Here is an 18,583-nt window from a genome sequence, read left to right as displayed (position 1 = left end):
GTGGAATTAATGGTGAACAACATGCTTACCTGAATGCTATGCCCCTTCATTATTTGGCTCACCTTGGTGTTCAGACCCTATCAATCCCTAAATGGCAGGGCCATGAACTGTTAGCTGAGCGCTGTGCCCCTTCGTTCTGACGACAACTGCGCTTGTGATATATGGATTCATATTAGGTCCATAGACTATGAACATGCACACCACGCACTCCGCTCTCTGAGCACAGCTGTACAGAAACGAAGAGAGAGAGCTCAGCTAAGTTCTTCTGCCCCTTTTTGAGTCGAAATTTCATGTTGAGGTTTGTTAAAATAATTGGTACCCTTCAAATGGCGTTCTGTATTTAGCAGGTAATTAGAGCAAAGGTAGGTCTATTAACAGATGAGGTAATCACTGTGTAAAATTCTCTAAAAAACAAATGATCCAAAGACAATTCCATATGTGCTGCAAGGTGATCATAAGAAGAAAGGTATTGGATTGCTTTCAATAAACACCACAAATATAAAGCTCACAAAAATAAGGGGAACCTATGAAGTTTGAAATGTCAGAAAGGGAAATTGACCAACAATACAGGAGATTTAAACAGTAAACAACTCATCAAAACCCCTTTGTACAGGAGACAATTTTTTACTCTAAGCAGATTTTCACCGTTATGAAAACCAGAACATTTAAAGAAAAAGGAAACTATTGCTTCGTCCATGTGCTGATGTATTTTCATTAGATGAAAGTGAGTAATACAATAGAAGATGGTTTACATTTCTTGACACTAGATGTAACCAAAGTCTGCACGGTAGCCCTGAAGGGGACTATGTAAGCAGAAATTAAGTCACGTTAAAAGACCAACATTGGAGTCTAGCCCTTACCTGTTTTGAGATTTCTTGTTTTTAACTTTATGGCTTGGATCATAATCAGATTCGCTGTCCCTACTGCTGCTTTTCTGTCTATCCCCCCCAGTGTCGGAATCTGAACTGGAACTGGCCGATGAAGAGTCACTACCAGAACCTGAGCTGGACATCTGCCAATCTTCACTGGATATATTGAGAGGGTGGAAATGATGAGAAGTTACAACATGCATGCTTGCCTCACAAACAAACCCTAAATATGGGACCATCATCCCAATCATTAGCCCCCACCCTTTAAACGTCAATGTAGAATATGACACCAAAACTAGACAATTAAATCCCATATAACTAAAAATTAAGTTTTTAAATTCTCCAAGCATAAAACCAGCAAATTTTCTGTCATGAAGGATAGCACATAAGGGGATCACATACTATATACCATGAAGCAGAACAAGACGTACACTGCAAGAAGCGGCTATAAAATTATCCATAGTAATGCAAGCACAATTGGGTAGTTAAGACTAGCAGAACAGAGACGGGGACAGAGAAGCTGCAATACCAAAGAAACACGGAGGCCAGAAACTTTACACGAACGCCAGGATGTGAGAACAAACTCAACTTGCACCTCCTGATTAAGCCCAAAATGGCGGGGAGGCTAATCCTATCAACATGAGGAAAGGCAGCATTAAGCCAACCAGGAAAGTCACACTTTAGAGGCTGAACGGGACAGGATAAACAAGTACTAAATTTGAAGGTAGACAAACACTTTGGAAAGAGCAATGAAAATAACACCAGCACCAAGAAGCATTGAAACGACAGACAAGGAATCGGCACACATTAATTCAAAAGCAACAGCTCATCACACACCAGAAAACTTACTCTTTGGGCTTTTTCTTTTTATTATCACTTGAGGAATCCTCGTCTGAATCATTGTCACTGCTGGATGAGTCCTGGAAAACAGAATTAATGACACTTTATAAGTGTTTGCTGATGGCAAATGAATTAAAGGGGTTTCCCACTAATTACATTTTTGACCCAAAAAGCTTCAACTGTTTAAAAGTAACAGTTCTCGTGCTCCAGCGCCGCCTGCCTGCCACGGTCCTGATTTTTGCTAACAGTCTTGAGATGGTGAAATCAGACAATAGTACACATGACCGCTGCAGACAATTACAAACTTCAGTGGACATGCTGAGGTTGAGGACACAAGACCATTGAGCCCAGCGACTGGCTGCATCAGTCATGTGGACTGTAGTCGTGAGGTCACTGCTGCAGCCAGTCAATAAGGACAAATGCAGCAGCAGAGAGCCAGCATGGGAGCAGGGGAAGGTGAGTAAATCTATATTTAGATACTGTGGAGGCTTAAAGGATCAAACATTTTATTCTCGGAAACCCTCTTTAAAACAAGCAATGTTGAAGCTTAAACATTTTTATTGGCTTTGGACGTGATTATATCAAGGTATTCTTGATGAAAATGAGAAAAGGTTTCAGTTAAATCTCATACAGCCAATTGTACATACATACAAACATGCATGCATATGTATATGTGTGTGTGATATATAGATGTATATCTCTATATCTATATGTATATTACAGTGGCTAAACTTGTAAAAGTAGTCACCCACCTTGGCTTTTTTTAATTCTATTTGTGGGTGATGCATCAGCACTAAATAGTCTAAGTTGGTGAAGTGAGAAAGATATAGGCATAAATTAAATTTATGGGATCAAATTACTAAAATAGTGCATATGTATTCACCCCTTTTTCTATGGAGTCCCTAAAAATTTCTGGGGCAAGCAATAACCTTCATAAGTCACATGCTTAGGGAAAGGAAGTCCGCCTGTGTGCACTCTAAGTGTCACATGGTCTGTCAGTATATACACACCTTTACTGAAAGGCCACAGAGGCTGCAGCACCATTAATCAAGAGGCATCACTGACCAAACATCACCATGAAGACTAAGGAGCTTTCCAAACAAGTCAGGGACAAAGTTGTTGAGAAGTACAAGTCAGGGTTGGGTTCGAAAAAAAAATCCCAATCTCTGATGATCCCCTGGAGCACCATAAAATCCATTATCATCAAATGGAAAGAACATGGTACCACAACAAACCTGTTAAGAGAGGGACGCCCACCAAAACTCTCAGCCCGGGCAATGAAGGCATCAGAGAGACAGCACAGAGACCAACGATAACCCTGAAGAAGCGGCATAGGTCCCAAGTGAGACGTACGCTGGCCTTTATGGAAGAGTGGACAGAAAAAAGCCTTTACGTACACAATTGTAAGGCTTGTTTTGAGTTTGCCAAAAGACATGTGGGAGACTCCTCAGACGTCTGGAGGAAGGTGCTGTGGTCAGATAAGGTAAACACTATGTCTGGCGCCAAACCAACACAGCTCATCAACCTAAGAACAACATCCCCAAAGTGAAACATGGTGGCAGCAGCATCATGCTGTGGGGATGTTTTTCAGCAGCAGTGACAGCGAAAATTGTCCGAGTCGAGAGGAAGATGGGAGGTGTGAAATACAGAGACATTCTTGAGCAAAACCTGTTTCAGTGTCAGCGATTTGAGACAGGGACACGGGTTCAACTTCCAACAAGACAATGACCCAAAGTGTACTGCTAAAGCAACACTCGAGTGGTTTAAGAGGAAATGTGTAAATGTTGGAGTGAGCTAGTCAAGGCCCAGACCTTAATCCAATTGAGAATCTGTGGTCAGACTTGAAGATTGTTGTTCACCAGAGGAAACCATCCAACTTGAAGGAGCTGGAGCAGTTTTGCCTTGAGGAATGGGCAAAAAGCACAGTGGCAAGATGTGGAAAGCTCATAGAGACTTATCCAAAGCGACTTGTAGGTGTAATTGCCGCAGAAGGAAACTCTACAAAGTACTGACTTTAGGGGGATGAAAAGTTATGCACACTGAAGTTTTCAGTTATTTTGTTTTATTTGTTGTTTTCTTTTTATTGTGAAGCAAATATTCACAGTTGTAGGCATGTTTTTTACATGAACTGATGCAAACCCTCAAAAAAACAAACAAACGTGAAATTCCAGGTTGTCAGGTAACAAAACACGAAATATGTCAAGCAGGTGATTATTTTCGCAAGCCACTGTAAAACCTAGATAGTATTTCTGATTCCATTCCCCTGACACCAGTAAAACCATGAACTTCAGTTTATTTGGACTCGACTGAGGAATGCCCTCCTAAGAGCACTGCTTCTGTCCAGTCCATGATGAGCGAGTGTGCTCGTTTAACCCTTTCATCAAGCATGCTCCAGTGCTTACCAAGTCACTTTGGCGTGCTCGTATATTATGTTAGAGTCCATGCGTCTGCTTAACTTACAGATGTAAGACAGCCTGACCACAAGCAGGGATTGCCTGTTTGTTAGGGAATCCTCACGTGTTGAGGCTGTCTTACAGCTGTAAAATCATGTAAACGCAGGGAATCGAACATAATATACGAGCACGCCGAAACTACTCGGTAAGCACCCGAGCATGCGCACTCATCACTAATGTTAACATGTGATATATTTATGGCACATCCACAAGATAAGTCACAAATGTGTAGAGGATGTGGATCCCACCAACCGGACCTGCATGTAATTATCTAATTTGCACACAAATTTTTTTTTAATTTTGAGAACTATAAAAAAAATAAGATATCAACATGCCTCATCTGAGCCGCTGTTAGAAGACGCTGGTTGCCTCTGCTGCAATTGTTGTTGCTGTTGTTGTTGCTGTAGTTGCTGTTTTCTCAACATAGCAGATCTCTGTACAGCTAAAATGCTGGGATTCGATTTCCAGAACTACACAAGGAACATGAAACAGACAAACATAAAACTCAAGTTATAATTTAACCTTAAAACGCACCTGTCAGCAGGATTGTGATCTTTAAACCACATACACTGTCAGGTGGGCGCTGTTACACTGATTAAAAGGATACCTTGGTTGATGGAATTCATCCTGTGGTTATTGTGTAATTTTTACTTTCAGTTTGGAGAGAATGAGCTCGTGCTCTTGATTACTTATTCAGCTATATGTTCTTATGACAGCTCACTGAACGTTCAGTGACCTGCCGCATATTTTACATAATGAATCTAGTTATGCGGAGCTAGGTAAAATAGAAGGCAGGTCAGTGTAGGTACAGTGAGCTGTCATAAGAGCATACAGATGAATAAGTAAGCAGAGCACCATATAAAATGCTCACACAGGCCGCCACGGAGCACAAGAACATCATTATCTCCAAACTGAAAGTCAAGATTACACAACAACCACAGGACGGATTTCATCAACCAGCATATCATTTTAATCAGTGTAATGTCGTCCTCCTGACAGTTTATGTAGTTTACTGAGCACAATCCTGCTGACAGGTGCGCTTTAAAATGCACCTGCTGCGTAACATATTGTTAAGTGTTACAGTGGCATGCGGTTAATGATACATTACATGGCTCAGCACCATCATTGCAATATTACCTCTGCTCCATCCATTCTCGGTGGCTTTGGTGGAACAGCTTTTTTTTCCTTCGAGGTGTCAGACTCAGATTCTGATTGGCTCCCTGAATCTGATCCACTATCAGACTCACTGCTTCCAGACTGACTACTACTTCCATCGCTGCTGCTCCCTGAACTGGAACCAGATCCTGAACCAGATTCATCATCTGATCGGCTGTTGATAGAGTAAAGAGCAAACATTTAGCCGAGATGTTCATTTAGTCAGAGACATGGCAATTCCAAATTGGAAGTAACCAGAATTTTATCACATATCTAGCATAACCATAGAGGAATCCAAGTATGGCCACAGAACAACATTATGGTCTCTACCCCTTATGTACAGGCTCAAATCATACAAAAATTCTATATGCAGATACCAAACATGTATAGTTTTTTTTTTATTATTTAAGCAGTGAAAAAAAAAATTCGAACATTTGTAAGAAAAAAAAATCTCCGCTTGTCACCATTTTACGAGACCCGTAACGTTTTTATTTTTTGGGATGTGCTGCTGGGTGAGGGCTTATTTTGTGCTCCCTGAGCTTATGTTTTTATTGATAACATTTTGGGGTAGATACAATGTTTTGATTGTGTCTTATTGCAACGTTGCAGCTGCCAAAAAAACGTAATTCTGGAGTTTTTACATTTTCTTTACGGATTGGATTCATTTATTTTTTTGATAGCTACGACTTTCATGAAGACAGCGATACCAAATTGTATTTTTTTTAATGAGGCAAAAGGGAGGGATTTTGAATTTTTTTTTTTTTTTTTTACTTTAGTAGTCCCCTTAGGAGACTTGAAGCTGGAATAGTCTGATCGCTTGTGCTATACATAGCAGGGCTTCAGCTCTGTTATGTATAGCAAAAAAATCACGATCTCCTATGAAAGTTGGCCATGAACCAGAGTTCACAAGAGTATCATAATGACAGGCACGGAGTTCTTTAGCAGACCCCCAGCTGTCTTGACAACCCATCAACGCCCCACGATCACATGATGGGGGCGCCGATGGGCGGGATGAATGACGCACTTTCGTCCGGCGACTGTTAAATCCTGCTGTCACTGCTTGACAGCAGGATTTAACTGATTAAATCAGTTATGTGCAGGGAAAGATGTGGGCTCTGCAGGGACACGACCTTTCACATATATACAGGTCAAAAGTTGTGAAGAGATTAAAGGGGTTGTCCGGGACTATTTTTTTACTACAGGAACAGGCAGGCAGGCAGTTGCATACTACCTACCTATTCTGCCCACTGCCGATCTCTGCAGGCTGAGAAGGGTCACAGGTCTGTTCTTCCGGCAATTCTGCGCTTTCCGCTAACATCAAATCGACAGCACAGCTGCTCCTCTTCTGCTCTGCTGTGTTGACAGGGCATGACTACCTATGTCATGCTGATTGACTGCCAGCACTCCGCTGCTGAAATGAGTGAAGCCGGCAATACCACTCCGTAGACACAGCAGACCGGAAGAGGAAAAGCTGCTTTTTTTACGTTAAGGAGCAGCAGAATCGCCAACAGGAGCCGGCGCAAAGTAGAATAGGCAGGTAGTTAGCAACTGACTGTCTGTTATTTCTTAGGCCCATAGTAAAAGTCAAAAGTCCTGGAAAAGCACTTTAAGGCTGAGTGCCCACTATGCGTTTTTTAAGAGTTTCCGCAGCGGCAATTCCGCTACGGAATTAAGCGTAGAAGGTCTGCAATGTTCTCCAATGATAATCCGCATGTGCTATGCACATGCTGCAGAAATTTCCGCTGCGGATTATCATTTCGGAAAAATCCGCAGAACTACCATTTATTTTGCGGAATCGCGGCGTTTTAACCGCCATTGACTTGCATTGGACCGCATGACATCCGCATGACTACACGTGCACATAATAAATACTTGAAGAGAAAAATACGACCATATCAACCCAAAATAATATTAAAAATTAACTTTTATTCATAAATAGTATAAAAAGTTACTTCATAATCAATATAGGGCACAGTACAGCAATACAGAAAGGCACATATCATGTAGGATGACCATCTCACTGAAGGGACGATCCGGTCCACATGTTATAGGGTCCGAGGCACCACAGCAAAAAAACATATATATATTCCTTCATATAATACCCATAGTAATACCCATATGGTAGTGCATATAACAAATGTATATGTAAGAATATCATCAAATATTTGGCAATAGCTCATAGGGAACTCAAAACCTATACTGTCAGGGTGCCATAAACCAGCAGCTAGGATATACATTCATCATATCAAAACGCCACATAAGGGACACTAATAATGGCCACTATAGTACTATTATAATCAAAGTATGGCGGCTAGGAAGGTTCAATTAATAGAGTTATGTTGCCAGAGTGTATACCAAGCGAGTATGAAGATAGGTGAGTAAAAAGCAAGTGCTGCGTTATGTAGGGGAGAATTACCTGGGCCACAAGCTGCGATGTCAGGGCACCCACATGTGGACCGCTCTTCCACCCCAACACACGTTTCGACGTTTGCCTTCTTCAGGGGGCGTCAACTTCCTCTAGGGGCGTGTTGTGTTGGCCAATCAGGTGGAGGGGGTGGACCCGCAGTAACGCGCGCAGCATCCCCGCTACCAAGCAACCGGTGGCGCGGGCGTCATGTAAGGGATCACGTGGTAGTCACATGGACCCACGTGATGCAGGTCCTTGCATAGAGACGCCAGGCGGCACGGGGCACTCAGAGCGGCGACGCTCGCGCGTAAGGTCCTTAAACCTCCCATAGTCAGGAACTATAACAAGAGGTATAAGCTCAATTAAATGACGTATATACTTCCACCACCACCACATAGATATATAGATAGATCATATGATAAAGATAGTATCCCAACCAAGTAAAAATTAACAATATGACAATCCGCATACCATGTATCATCACATCAAGTAGTATATATAGCAACATGACAAGATACCCATACAGATCATGTTCAATCCCATATGTATATAAAGGAATGTGGAAAAGCCATAATGTCCTAGTATAATACATAGTAGGCGGAACATCAAAAGACAACATCCTATATATCATCATGATTAAATCAAGGGAAACAATATCTAATGTAGGGGTGGCGAACTCCCAGATATAACTTCCATTTAAACACATTAACATATAAAGATCTTTGAACACGAGAGGAAGATCCACAATATATATACACCACAGTAGTCGTTCCCGGATGAAATAGATTATTCAGTACATTCTTATTCGCATATTCATCCATATAATATCAGCCATGATGTAGACACAACTCGCCAGAGGAAGTAAATTGCAAATGGATGATGAAGAATACTAAAAAATAATAAAAGAATGTTAAAATCATAAAAACCACGACAAAATATGTGACAGGGGCGAGATTAAAGAAAAGGAGCGAAGCTGAGATTCTCATTTAGTCCATTGGGATGTACAGTATTTAATCGCCAAATCCATCTAGATTCGAGCTGAGCCAGACGTTGGCTCAGTTTCCCTCCACGAATACCAACTCTTAACGCGTCTATCCCCCGAACCCGCAGGAGGGAGCTGTCACAGTCATGATGGAGTTTAAAATGTTTTGGTATAGTCCTGAGTGTGGAGGGATCCGCGCAGTCGATCGCCACCGATATCCCCAATACATGTTCTCTTATTCTCACTTTGAGTTGGCGCGTTGTTAGGCCAACATAAATGAGCCCACAGGGGCAAGTAGCGTAATAAATAACAAAGCGTGAGGTACATGTAATGCGGCTCCTTATTTCATAGGTTTTAGTGCCAGCTGCATTGGAGAAAATATTGGTTCTATCCATATTGGGGCAAGCGACGCATCGACCGCACGGAAAACTACCACACTCAGGACTCAATGCACCAAAAATAGTAGACGTGCCAGATACAGTTTGATAGTGACTATGTACTATCTATGTACGAATCTAGATGGATTTGGCGATTAAATACTGTACATCCCAATGGACTAAATGAGAATCTCAGCTTCGCTCCTTTTCTTTAATCTCTCCCCTGTCACATATTTTGTTGTGGTTTTTATGATTTTAACATTCTTTTATTATTATTTTTTAGTATTCTTCATCATCCATTTGCAATTTACTTCCTCTGGCGAGTTGTGTCTACATCATGGCTGATATTATATGGATGAATATGCGAATAAGAATATACTGAATAATCTATTTCATCCGGGAACGACTACTGTGGTGTATATATATTGTGGATCTTCCTCTCGTGTTCAAAGATCTTTATATGTTAATGTGTTTAAATGGAAGTTATATCTGGGAGTTCGCCACCCCTACATTAGATATTGTTTCCCTTGATTTAATCATGATGATATATAGGATGTTGTCTTTTTATGTTCCGCCTACTATGTATTATACTAGGACAATATGGCTTTTCCACATTCCTTTATATACATATGGGATTGAACATGATCTGTATGGGTATCTTGTCATGTTGCTATATATACTACTTGATGTGATGATACATGGTATGCGGATTGTCATATTGTTAATTTTTACTTGGCTGGGATACTATCTTTATCATATGATCTATCTATATATCTATGTGGTGGTGGTGGAAGTATATACGTCATTTAATTGAGCTTATACCTCTTGTTATAGTTCCTGACTATGGGAGGTTTAAGGACCTTACGCGCGAGCGTCGCCGCTCTGAGTGCCCCGTGCCGCCTGGCGTCTCTATGCAAGGACCTGCATCACGTGGGTCCATGTGACTACCACGTGATCCCTTACATGACGCCCGCGCCACCGGTTGCTTGGTAGCGGGGACGCTGCGCGCGTTACTGCGGGTCCACCCCCTCCACCTGATTGGCCAACATAACATTTAAGTACACACGCCCCTAGAGGAAGTTGACGCCCCCTGAAGAAGGCAAACGCCGAAACGTGCGTTGGGGTGGACGAGCGGTCCACATGTGGGTGCCCTGACATCACAGCTTGTGGCCCAGGTAATTCTCCCCTACATAACGCAGCACTTGCTTTTTACTCACCTATCTGCATACTCGCTTGGTATACACTCTGGCAACATAACTCTATTAATTGAACCTTCCTAGCCGCCATACTTTGATTATAATAGTGCTATAGTGGCCATTATTAGTGTCCCTTATGTGGCGTTTTGATATGATGAATGTATATCCTAGCTGCTGGTATATGGCACCCTGACAGTATAGGTTTTGAGTTCCCTATGAGCTATTGCCAAATATTTGATATTATTCTTACATATACATTTGTTATATGCACTACCATATGGGTATTACTATGGGTATTATACTGTGGTCATTTGATAATCCTCTTTATTGGTCTGTCATATGAAGGAATATATATATGTTTTTTTGCTGTGGTGCCTCGGACCCTATAACATGTGGACCGGATCGTCCCTTCAGTGAGATGGTCATCCTACATGATATGTGTCTTTCTGTATTGCTGTACTGTGCCCTATATTGATTATGAAGTAACTTTTTATACTATTTATGAATAAAAGTTAATTTTTAATATTATTTTGGGTTGATATGGTCGTATTTTTCTCTTCAAGTATTTATCTATGTCGAATGACCTAACCTATATTTCCACCATTAGGTGCTAGCCATTGAGCAAGCATATATGTTATCTTTAATATGCACCAATTGAGAAACTTATATTGTGACATGTGGATATAATGCGGTTCAATGCGCGGATAGTACCCGGGTCTGAAGAGGAGACTCTCCTCCAGACCCAGGTACCATAGTACCTGTAGTTAAAGAATTAAAATAAAAAAAAATAAAAACCCTTATACTCACCTTTCCGGCGCCCCCCGGGCTGACGTCAGCGGTCACGTGATGGTCGCAAGACCATCACATGACTAGATGACGTCACGGAAGGTCCTTTTCAGAGCACCGGGAGCCGCCTAAGTACCGGACGCATCGCTGAGGAGACCGGGGGCCATCTGAAGGTGAGCATAATTGTTTTTTTTTTTAACATTATTATTCATTTTTTAACTATTGATGCTGCATTTGAAGCATCGTAACTTGGTCACACTATATAAATCCATGCCGGTTGCATGGATTTATATAGTGTGACCAAGTTGTCAAGCACTTTTCCAAGTGATGCTAAAATCGCTTGGAAAAGCGCTTGACAACCCACATGTTCAAAACACTTCACTTACGCTTCTACCTGGCAGAAAAAACATATGTAAAATCCGCATGCGTTATTTCTGCCAGGGAGATGCAGAAACGCTCAGGAAAAATCCACAGCATTTCTGAATCGTGGGCACATAGCCTAAGGCTTTTATTGAAGCAGCCTTTACTCCAACCACGAGTACATATAGAAAGAAGTATAAAAGGTAAGAGGGAAGACAGCTACCTCTCACTTCTCATCACTCCAGTGTTTGGATAAAAAAACTGCATGTGAATCTAGCCTAAGGGCAAAATTCTTAATGACAGCAAGGTGGTTATATTGCCAAATGTGGGTTTCAGGTTTCCCAATTCCCCCTACTTAGAGGATTATGCTACAGCTGTGATCTTGCGCTATACTTTACAGTTCAGCTTTCCTTAGTTAGCATTATACTCTCCAAGCAATCTATGTTCACACATGGCATTTTCGCAACTTTTTTTGCTGCAGCAAAGTTTCATTTTACAGCAGATGCAACAGCAATGAGATTTCAGAAATCTCATGCTCATGAAGCTCTTTTTTTTCCTCACTGAATCTATTCACTGAAGAATTTTTTAAAATCTGCAACATGTCAATTCTTTTAGCCTTTTTTTACCAATAAAAAGCAATGATAAAGTGCAACATACCATTTGTGCAGTGTGTCACGTGTGAACATACCCTAAAACTCACCGGAAAGTCAATGCATGTTATCATTATAGAAAACAATTGGTGACTAACTAGAAAGATTCACGCAATCGGCACATATAAGCAGTCATGGGATAAACAGTTACACAAAAAAAGTTTCAAGGATTTTACCCATTTAACACAAGTATATTTGATTTTTAAAGGCCTTGGATATCCTCCAACTGGTGATACTAACAACATTTCCTTAAAGAGGTTGTCCACTACTTTTACATTGATGGCCCATCTTTAGGATAGGTTGTCAATGTCTGATCGGCCGGGGCCCGGCACCCCCGCCGATCAACTGTTATCGGTGGCGGCGCTTGCCGGCTGAAATTACTTACTTGCAGAGCATGCTATCTATTCATAGTAGTCGGGGCTTGTTACTGTAAATCCACCTCCTATTGATTTGAATAGGAGGCAGATATGCAGTACCCTGCAGCAGCCACTACAAGTAGACAGCCAGCTCCGCAAGTAAGTACCTCCAGTCGGCGGCGGCTGCCCCTTATAAAAGCACCCCTGCCGATCAGCCATTGATAAACCATCAATCCTAAGGATAGGCCATTAATGTAAAAGTAGTACACAACCTCTTTTACAAGGATTGTCTGGGCCTAAAGTTATATAATATACTTAACTTACTATACTTCCATTGCCCCCACTGTTTGGAAAGCTACTGTGAAATGCGACTACATGACTGCAGCGGCCAGTAGCCAGCACCCTGGGTCACAGCAGATGGCATGCCTTGGCAGCTTCAGTCATGTAATGAGTCCACTCCACAGAGTACATATCACCGTGCAACTTTCTAACCGAGAGATAGGCGTCTAACAAGACAGATGATGGGAAAAAGGCAGCCTATCAATAAGTGTATGAAAATATACATGTAACTAACAAACTAAGAAATCTCTTTGAATTTCAACAGCTTTGTCCTTGAGAGAATGCTTTTCTTTTTAGTAGATCACTAGAAACGTGCAAATGTTGCAAAATAACAAAAAATGAAATAAAAAAAAAAAAAAACTGAATTGTCAGGTATCCATAAGGTTTTCCATTGCCTGGTCAGCCTCTACTTAAATACTATATTGTCACTTGTAAATCAAAAATTCCCTGTACTCAACTCCCATATTGGCACCATTGCATCGATGTCAGCGCCAGGTCTCCCGAGGATCACGCGAGCCCTGCAGACAATCAGCTGCCTCTGCAGTCCTGACTCCCAGGGATGTGGAGTCGGTAAGCCAAACCTTAGACTCCTTCATTTCCATGACTCCGACTCCCTCATACATGGCTCATGTTTAAGTGATAAATTTACTGCAGCACAGATTAATCTCCGCTAAAAGTCTAGACCCTTAGATCAGGAATAGGACATTTCATAACTTTCCCAAATTCTTATGAAAAAATATTCCCCGCAAACTGCATTGAACTACTGTACCCAATTTATTATATATTTTAGGAGTTGGAGTCGGTCCTTTTATACTGACTCCACCGCCCTGCTGACTCCTCCCCGGTGGAGGTTCATCCAAAAGAAGAGAGATCGGAAAAGCTCGACAGCGGCCACAGACTTGCTACAGGGCATATTGTCAGGCGAGCCTTGGGAAAGGAGATGGACATCGCTAGAACGGCACCAGTGCTAGAGGAGAGTATTAGGCATTTTTATTTTATAAAAGAAAATATAGCATATAGGAAGGAGGTGTAATAGTAATCAGGGCTGTGGAGTCGGTGTTCATTTTGGTGGAGTCGGTATAAAATGGACCAACTCCGACTCCAAAAATATATAATAAATTGGGTGCAGTAGATCAATGCAGTTTGTGGGGAATATTTTTAAAAAGACTCGAAAAGACGCTTCATGTTTCTTAAAATGGATGCCTGCACACGTCACAGTGTGAACTATTTTGCCATCAATGTTCGATATGTTTGTGACAACAAAGAAATTGTTACCAAGACACTGGCAGTAAAAGATACTAAAGCTCCTCACACCAGCCAGTTTCTCCAGGCCTTAGTGGAAAAAGTTCTGCAAGATTATGAACTCAAAAAAGAACAGGTTCTTGCTATTGTAACGGGCAATGCTTCAAACATGATAAGTACAATTAAACTGATGAATGAGAGTAATGAACAACAGCTAGAAGAAAATTTAGGATTCAGTATGTTTGAGATGGAAGGTCACAGTGCTGTTCATGTAACTGAGGAACAAACAGATATTTCAACAGAACAGCAAAATTATACTTTAGAAATAGATGATCTCGTTGAAGCTGCTTCAAAACACTTTCCTATTCATCACATGCGCTGTGTTGTGCGCACGCTGCAGCTGGCAATAAGAGATAGTCTGCAAGAGGGACATGCTGGAAATCTGATTGGAAAAGTGAGGAAATTGGTTATTGCCGCCGGAACCCCTAAAATTGATTCCATCTTGAAGAGACGCGCTGGGAAAGGGGCAATTGTCGATCAAGCCACTCGGTGGGGCAGCACTTATTTAATGATTGAGCGATTGCTTGAACTAAAACCGTTTCTTATAGATATGGCGGACCCTCAGGTAAACCTAAATGAAGGTCAATGGACACAGGTGGCTGAATTGAAGCAATTGCTTAATCACCCATTTACCGTGACTAAAAAATTACAAGCTGAGGATTTAACTGCTGGCATTTTCATAAGGGAGTGGAAGAACTTGCTATTTTGCCTGTCCCAAAGAGGAGGTTTAATCGCAGATGGCATTTCAGCTTCAATGAAACGGAGAGAGACACAGCTATTGGAAAATAAAATTTTTATGGCAGCTGTTTATGTGGACCCAAGTCATCGTATACTGCTTGATGATCAACAGGACTGCCAGGCGGAAGAGGACTTGGGTCCTGACAGTGCTACTGCTGCCATATCTTCATCCTCATCAGATGAGGAGTTTGACTTTGACAAGTATTAGGATGACATGGAGCAGGCAAAGCGTTGCCGCAAGGAAAAAGATTTCACTCCATCTCCTATAGCAAGCAGATTGACCATATTTCAGCAAAATATTTCACTTGCTCTCAAAGAAACAGAAAAATTAAACCGTTCATCAAAACGGACTGTGCATGAGGCAATTCCTTTATACCCGGAAATTGTTAGAGATGATGCCCATGTGGTTAAGGCTTTGCCTCCAAAGCAAGTTAGTGTAGAGAGGTTGTTCTGTAGCCTTAAAATTATTAGGTCAGATTTGAGATCATCTATGAAGGAGGATCTGATGGAGGCGATATTATTTCTTAGAACAAATTCATAGACTGCACAAAGGTTATTTAGTATGTTTTTGTTGAAAACTGTTTTTTGCCACTTACATAGTTTATCACATATATATATATATATATATATATATATACACACACACACACACACACACACACACATACAAACACTATATATGTATATAAATAATCGATATTACATAGTGTATTAAATATTTATAATTTATTACAGTTTTTTGTGTTCTAAAGTTGTATTCCAATAAATATATATTATATTCTATCTAAATATCTTGATTATTGTATCATAAAAATGCTTAAATGTCTTATGTTCACATTGTACTACAATAAATTTTTCACTTAAATATAAGCAATATATGTGAGAGTCGGAGTCGTGGAGTCGGTGTAAGGAAAATTGAGGAGTCGGAGTCGCAGGTTTGGCTTACCGACTCCACAGCCCTGCTAGTAATGGACAACCCCTTTAACAATGTCTATGTAACAAAGTAAATCTCACCTTGAATTTCCACTGCTATTGCTTTCGTCATCACTCTGCCCGTTCATTGTCAAATGTTCACAGATTTAAAACAAATATGTACAAATTGAAGATGAGGAGCTGGATATTAATACTTCCACATTTAGCTTCTTACTTTTAAAAAATACTAAGGAAAGGTCATCTGAAAAGAAAAAAAAAAAGTAAAATTAATATGTAACTGTTAACAGTAAAATAAGCTGCAACATACAATGCAGTGGACCCGACGGGAAACATTTAAAGGGGTTATCCAGCTAAAGCAAGTTATCCTCCAGATAGGTGATAAATTGCTCAACAGAGGCTGTCCCACTACTGGAACCTGCACCAATCATCAGATCGGGGAAATTTTAAACTTCTTACAAAATGGCACGGCAGGCTGAACACCTGACTGCAGCTCCATTTAACATGTGCCCAGCCGCTCCACTCATATGTGGATAAAAGTCCCACGTTCTGCAGATCGATGCAGGTGCCAACTTCCATCGATCAATAAGTTATCACCCAGGTGATAACTTGTTTTCACATGACAACCCCTTATAATTAAATCAGTTCATAGGAAAAAAAAATACATAAATGTCATATTGGATAAAATTACAAAATCCTTATGGCTACGTTCTCACCATCCGGAGCCTGTTGCGGCCCCGACGCGCCGCATGTCAGTTTCCGCGGGTGATCCGCAGACGCATAGTGGACATGGGATTTCTACAAATCCCATCCACTGTGCTGTAACATCTGGCCGCTGCAGTTTGCACGCAGGGCAAGTGCACTGCGTCCATTCTGCAGCGATTACTGATTGTGTGCACATACCCTAGGAAGCCAAGCTGATGAACAATTAATCTTCAGAGCGATTTGCTTTTTTAATATAAAGATGATTGAAAGTCAGACTCACCACAGTCTGAGGTCTAACAGGTATGGAAGAGAAGGGGGCAGAAAGAGATGGCTAGATGTAGAGTGCCGCTCTGTAATACGCAGAGACATGTATTTTGTGTGATGCCATATGTTGTACTGGTGAAACCCGCAAAACTCTAGCCACAAACAACCAGTTTATGTAACAGAGAAACAGGACAGCCCCATAGAAGACTATAGGAGCCATATTGCAGATCTATACAACTCAAGAGGTTGTATGGGGTCACAATGCATTCACGGGCAGTCTTAATATTGCTCACAAGCAGAATACGGTAATGGAGACCGTACACCTTTGAGGTTCTACCAAAGAAGTGTATTGATGTCTCTTGGGTCATAGTAAGGAAAGAGTTGTACACAGACCAAGAACAGATTCACAAAAATGTAAATATTGTGGAAGTGAAAACTAGTCTGGATACAAAAATATCCATTCAGATCGCAACTTGCTTTCTTCTGCAGTAGCTTGGAAAGAAGGCAGAGAGCTTATTGGGTAATATGGGAAATGCCTTCATTCGTTCCGCTAGGTTCACATTCAGGATTTCTGTCCCCAAAAAACAAGTATTTTGACGGGAACCCTGACAGAGCTAGTCACTTGAATCAGTGTCCACAGTGATTGTAGGATTATCTGGCCTCCATCCTGACAGCATTTGTGTTTTTCAGACATGCACAGAAACATGGTTTGTCACATCTAGTGATGTCTGAAAAAAAAAAAAATACTGCCAGATAGTGTCTAATGTGACTGTCGGCTCCACTAGGGTTACAGTTTGGGGGATTCCAACATAAACCAGACATAGTGCTTGGTGGAGAGCACTGTATTAAAGCGAACCAAGCCTTCAAGGGGTTTCCCACTACTCAGACAACCCCTTCTTATTTACTATGGAGGAGAGAGTGAAGCGGCCACTGACGGACGGCAGGGCACAAGTTACATTCTGATGTCAGGAGACCCCCGGGAGAGGAGGTGTCAGCACCAGAGGGGAGCATGGCTGCTTTTATTTTGTAAAGGGAACATGGTGATTAAGCAGTCCATATAAAGCTGCAATTTGCATTAGGTAGCACTGAAGATGCAAGGTATATGCTGCAATCATCTACTCCTCATACAATAAGTGAGCTCAAGAGCATCCAGTCTAATCAGTAAAGACTGAGAAAATGGAAATTCATGCTATAAATGTACGGGACTGGTCTGTCTCAGAAAGATCCGTTTTACATTTACAGAACTTGAAGATCACGTCCCTCCATCAGTAACACAGTGCTGTCACGTATATCAGATACATAGCTAATTAAGGAGAGCATTATTAGTGCTATGACAGACCGTGCATGACATGCAAATACACAAGATCCATTTCCTGATTTACAAGACAGCAAAAACTTATTTGTAGTAATGACAGTTCTCTCAGGATTTCACGAGCTATATATAAACCCCGAAAGAACTGTCGTTACTATAAACTAATAAAAGTAGTAATCCACATCTCTGAGATCCCCCGCCACTCCCATGAGACAGTCTCCTGCCAATCTCTATTCTTCTGGCTACACAGATGATCTGTTGAAACAGACATGTGACCCCCCCCAGCCAATCACTGGCCGCAGCAAAAATGTGTCAACTCCACTGAAGGTCATCGATGTGACAAGTGAGAAGTTCCAGAGGTCAGGTGACAGCACTGACATGTCACTGGAGTAAAAAAACTGATACATGTGGGGGGTCCCAGGAAGCATTATATCAGGATAAGTGGAAAATTGGTAAGGCTAGTAATAGTCTTATTTACTACTAAATAATTTTCGAAAAACATTTTGGTGGCTGAGCAACCCCGTAAGAGGAAACCTGAAGTCAATTCATGCAGCACGAATCA

General features: G+C 41.3%; 1 protein-coding gene across 2 annotated transcripts in view; it reads right to left on the bottom strand.

Annotated features, from left to right (window-relative positions):
* Positions 1 to 18,583, bottom strand: part of CHD1 (chromodomain helicase DNA binding protein 1) — a 75,325-nt gene that overhangs the window by 51,992 nt on the left and 4,750 nt on the right. The window contains exons 2-6 of one of the 2 annotated variants that reach the window (XM_073678021.1): positions 15,825 to 15,984; positions 5,300 to 5,492; positions 4,498 to 4,632; positions 1,719 to 1,789; positions 861 to 1,025 (exon numbers count right to left, since the gene is read on the bottom strand). In XM_073678021.1, coding sequence (XP_073534122.1) covers positions 861 to 1,025; positions 1,719 to 1,789; positions 4,498 to 4,632; positions 5,300 to 5,492; positions 15,825 to 15,871 — 611 coding nt within the window. In that variant the 5' untranslated portion in view covers positions 15,872 to 15,984. The remainder of the gene's footprint in view (positions 1 to 860; positions 1,026 to 1,718; positions 1,790 to 4,497; positions 4,633 to 5,299; positions 5,493 to 15,824; positions 15,985 to 18,583) is intronic. The other variant, XM_073678029.1, reaches the window with a different exon arrangement.

Source organism: Phyllobates terribilis, unplaced genomic scaffold (assembly GCF_046119375.1).
Source record: "Phyllobates terribilis strain yellow unplaced genomic scaffold, ASM4611937v1 Scaffold_1__5_contigs__length_1240528914, whole genome shotgun sequence".
In the NCBI taxonomy this organism is placed as follows: Eukaryota; Metazoa; Chordata; class Amphibia; order Anura; family Dendrobatidae; genus Phyllobates; species Phyllobates terribilis.
Note: the sequence above shows the minus strand (reverse complement) of the source record. Positions and strands in the feature narration are given on the sequence as shown.